The 4,808-nt window shown below is 38.0% G+C and overlaps 1 protein-coding gene across 1 annotated transcript in view; it reads left to right on the forward strand.

Annotated features, from left to right (window-relative positions):
* The window catches only part of eif3ba (eukaryotic translation initiation factor 3, subunit Ba), a 70,376-nt gene that overhangs the window by 35,555 nt on the left and 30,013 nt on the right, over positions 1–4,808 (forward strand). The window contains exons 7-8 of the mRNA XM_043711052.1: positions 1,543–1,674; positions 4,064–4,170. Of these exons, the coding sequence (XP_043566987.1) occupies positions 1,543–1,674; positions 4,064–4,170 (239 nt within the window). The remainder of the gene's footprint in view (positions 1–1,542; positions 1,675–4,063; positions 4,171–4,808) is intronic.

Raw genomic sequence — 4,808 nt, forward strand, 5'->3', positions numbered from 1 at the left:
CTAGCCCCCCTTAATTTAAAGCTATGCCCTCTTGTAATACCCGACTCCATACGCGGGAAAAGGTTGGCACTGTCAACCCTATCTAACCCCCTAATCATCTTGTACACCTCAATCAAGTCACCTCTAAACCTTCTTTTCTCTAGTGAAAACAGCCCCAAGTGTCTCAGTCTTTTCTCATACGATCTTCCTTCCATACCAGGCAACATCCTGGTAAACCTCCTCTGCACCCGTTCCAGTGCCTCCACATCCTTCCTATAGTATGGCGACCAAAACTGCACACAATATTCCAGATGCGGCCGCACCAGAGTTTTATACAACTGCATCATGACCTCAGGACTCCGGAACTCAATTCCTCTACCAATAAAAGCCAGATGACTTTATAGATGTATATAAAATCATGAGAGGCATGGATAGGATAAATAGGTGAGGTCTTTTTCCTGAGGTGAGGGGGAGCCCAGAACCAGAGGGCATCAGTTTAGGGTGAGAGGGGAAAGATTTAAAAGAGACCTAAGGGCCAACTTTTTCACGCAGAGGGTGTTACATGTATGGAATGAGCTCCCATCTGGATGGGTATATGAATAGGAAGGGTTTAGAGTGATATGGGCAAATCGGACTAGATTAGTTGAAGATGTCTTGTTACGTGGATTAGTTTGACTGAAGGGTCTGTTTCCATGCTGTATGTCTCTGACCAATCCCAGGTTATGAATAATCAATTCTCGACACCTGTTTGTAGCTTAAACAAAAACTTAGCAATTGTTAATGATACAGTAACTTTAGCAGAACAAAATTAAACATAGGTATCCATAGAATTATGATGCTTTAACATTAGTTTTCAACCCATTCACACAAAAGACAGACAACAAACACAGTTAAGGAACACATAAAATAAATCTGGCCAGATTAGATTAGATTCCCTACAGTATGGAAACAGCTCATTTGGCCTAACAAGTCCATACCGACCCTCTGAAGAGTAATCCACCCAGATCCATTCTCATACCCAAAAACGCATCCCTGAGATTCATGAATCTTTTGATCAAAAATGAACCTATAATTAACTTTCAGTCCTGGCTTCTCAGATGGGCCACAGTTTCTTTTTGATTTTTAACATCTCTGTTGACATCTTCAAACCAAAATAAAATAAAAATAATGGAAAATCAGTGAAGGTTTTAACATTTATCAAGAACAGCTAAACAAGGTTAGGCCTTTATTCATTAGCGTTTGGAACAAAGAAGGATGTTTTTATTGAATCGTGCAAGATTTTGGGTAAGCTTAATGTATGTAAAAGTATAACAAAGTATTTTAAGAGAAGGTCAGTAGATTTTTGAAGTAATGAGTTGAAGCCTATAAGGAGCTGATACCAAAGAGGTGTTGAAGTCTGGCACAGAAAGCCAGACTTAGATTGGCAGGGTAGGGTTCAGTGGCTGGAATGACCCACTTTTGCTCCAGTTTCTTATGTTCTTGTGTGTTGTGAAAACAACTGTCATAGATATGATGAAAAATGTATGTGAATGCAGTCAAATTTGTCATATTATTACTTTATAGATATATGGTGTCATTTAGCCCTTTAATGGATACAAAAGATGATCCTCAAGCCATTATCATTTGGGATGTGTTAACAGGCCAGAAGAAGCGAGGATTCCATTGTGAGAGTTCTGCTCATTGGCCAATATTCAAGTGAGTGTGGTCTGAAGAATTGTTGTATAGTGCTTTAAAGTGATCCATTGAATATTGAATAATGTAACTGTGCATGTTCGCAATGTTTACTTCAAAATCCATATGGCTTTCTGTTAAGACTCTTTCTGTCACATGCTTGCCATGTTACATGGGTGGCACAGTGGTTAGCACTGCTGCCTCACAGCACCAGAGACCTGGGTTCAAGTCCTGCCTCAGGCGACTGACTGTGTGGAGTTTGCACATTCTCCCAGTGTCTGCGTGGGTTTCCTCCCACAGTCCAAAAATGTGCAGGTTAGGTGAATTGCCCATGCTAAATTGCCCGTAATGTTAGTAGAAGGGGTAAATGTAGGGGCGTGGGACTGGATGGGTTGTGCTTCGGCGAGTTGGTGTGGACTTGCTGGGCCGAATGGCCTGTTTCCACACTGTAGGGAATCTAATCTTAACTAATATTTATCTACACGTTTTGGATATTCGTAGATGATGATTCCTCTGGAGTTTGACTTTCCTCAATAGCTTAGTCCCTCGAGTCTAATTTGAAAAGCCAATTGTTAAAGGATGTTACTAAAACTAATTTTGGTTCTGTCTTTAATTTACCTACAAAGTGAAATAACGCAAACAGTCCCTGACTCAACCACTCCATCATTTCTGGAAGTGTTTCTTTTTGTCATCTATGCGCAATTGAAACTCCCAGCACCACCACCTCTGTAATATGGACATTTTTCAAGATGTCACCATTGGAGTATCTGCACTCCAGCTCACTCTTTTTTCTCTTTTCTCTTTTCTCTTTTCTCTTTTCTCTTTTCTCTTTTCTCTTTTCTCTTTTCTCTTCTCTTTTCTCTTCTCCCCTCGATGTGGGCATCTTTGGCTAGACCAAGATTTATTATCCATTCCTGATTCCCATGAGAATCTCTTGCCGTGATGGTCTTGGGATGGAACTGGTTGGGTTCCAACAAACGTGACCATTTTCCTTTGTGATGGGAATGACTTCAATCAGTTTTTCATCGATTCTTGTTGTTACCAGTTTTGCTTGTGCTCCTTGATGCCAACTTTGTTAAATGCTTCCTTCAAGTCAAGGGTAGTAGTCAGACCTCTGCAAAGTACATGCTTTGACCATGTTTGGACCAAAGCTGAAATAAGGCCAGGAGCTGATTAGCTATTCCTCCTCTCCTCCTCTCCTCCTCTCCTCCTCTCCTCCTCTCCTCCTCTCTCCCTATATTTTGTTGAAAAAGCACACAATCTGTAGGCAATGTGACATTTTATACATTCCTACTTTGGAAATAAAACCAGTTCTGACTTCATGTTGGGATACAGATGACCTATAACCTTGCACTTTTATTGCATTGTCTGAGTTGAGATGTCACTTTTTTTAATCCACTGATAAAATCTGAAGTTATCTCAGGGCTGTGCGTTGAAAGACATTCTGGGATTTACATATTAATCAATCGAAACCTGCATCCCCATTCTGAGTAATTAAAGTCTTAACAGTAATTTAGGTTTGTCTAATACATCGCATCAGTTGTATGACACTTTGATCTTTGACTTATAAATTATGTGTCTGATGTACCTGCCCCACTAGCTGCCTGATGAAGGAGCAGTGCTTCAAAAGCTTTACTTTCAAATAAACCTGTTGGACTATTATCTGGTATTGTGTGATGTTTAACTATATGAAGATAAAGTTAAAGGTAATATTGTCTAGTTAACACAGCTAATATCCCGCCATCTCTTGTAATAAATGTAATTGAAGTAATAAAATAACATTGTGTTGTTCGTCAGTTTTAAGTGTGACCTTTATAAGTTCATTGCCAGAGAGAAAACACTATCTAATTTTAAATACTTAGGAAGAATTTCTCCTTAACTGTTTTTCTCAAGAGTGTGTTTTCTGTTGTCTTCTCATCCACAGTTCTCTACTTATTTTTACTGACCACCTGCTGACCCAACATTTTTTATCATGGATTTATTTCTCACTCACAGCCCATTGCCTGCCTTTACAAATTTAGTTAAAAATAAATCGAAGTAGTTTCTCCAGCCACAATTACAAATCATTCCAGCAACTTCCCATTTCTTCTCATTTCCAGGTTTTTCATTATACAGTAACTTAATGTTCTTGCACAGTGGGACCATCTTTTTAACATGATTGCATTACACTGTACTCCTGTTTTCTTTCTCTCCATTACTATCACTACAAACAATCTACTTGCTAATTCTACATTGTCTCTTAACTCAGAGTATTTCCAATGGAATTGTTTTTGCAGTAAATTTTGAAATGTGTACAACATTCTGGAAGTATTGCTTTGTACTTGGACCACATTTAATGTTGAAGACTCTGCTTTTGAAAGCATGAACCATAGAAAGAATATGTATGTCATTTTAAATTGTGGTTCTTCAATAGATGGAGCCATGATGGGAAATTTTTTGCACGAATGACACAAGACACACTTAGTATTTATGAAACACCTGTGAGTATTTCTGTTAATTGGGAGAATCTTAAAATGAAAAGTTAAAGGAGAGCTCCATAAGCAAAATAAAATAATTAAACATCAGATGAATAGATTGTTTTTCTTTGTTTGAAATTGTTTGCCAGTAGTAATGGGGAATTTGAATGTAAGCAATTTTGTGTTGGTTATTGTCAAGAATGTGGAGACCCCATAAGAAGTGGGAGAGATCACAATCAGATCTAGAATTTCAAAAATATAATGGGAAGGCGCCAACATACAGGCAGCAATGAAATGTGAAAACATCCTGTTTTGAACAGTATTGTGAGGAAATGAAATATACAGGTGATACATTTAGTAAATATCTCAATTATCGAGCTTCAGTAAGCAGTATTTGTTTTTCACAAGGGAAGTAACATCTGCTTAATATTTATTTTTAAATCTCATTTGAAGGTTTGTACATTAGTTGTAAATAACTATAAACCTTGGTTTTGGCTCTATTACCAAATGGAAACTTTAGTAAACTAGAAAAAAATGGAATTACCAGTGAATTTGTATTAATATTTCAATATGACAAAGTGGCACTGGTGACTTCTCTGTAAACTCATGCAGAGCTGGCCTTTAACAATCAATCCTGGTCTGATTGGCAATTCCGTGGTGGATCAGTGTTCACTGTCTAACTTCAAGAAGTTTGATCTCATG

This window comes from Chiloscyllium plagiosum, chromosome 21 (genome assembly GCF_004010195.1).
Source record: "Chiloscyllium plagiosum isolate BGI_BamShark_2017 chromosome 21, ASM401019v2, whole genome shotgun sequence".
In the NCBI taxonomy this organism is placed as follows: domain Eukaryota; kingdom Metazoa; phylum Chordata; class Chondrichthyes; order Orectolobiformes; family Hemiscylliidae; genus Chiloscyllium; species Chiloscyllium plagiosum.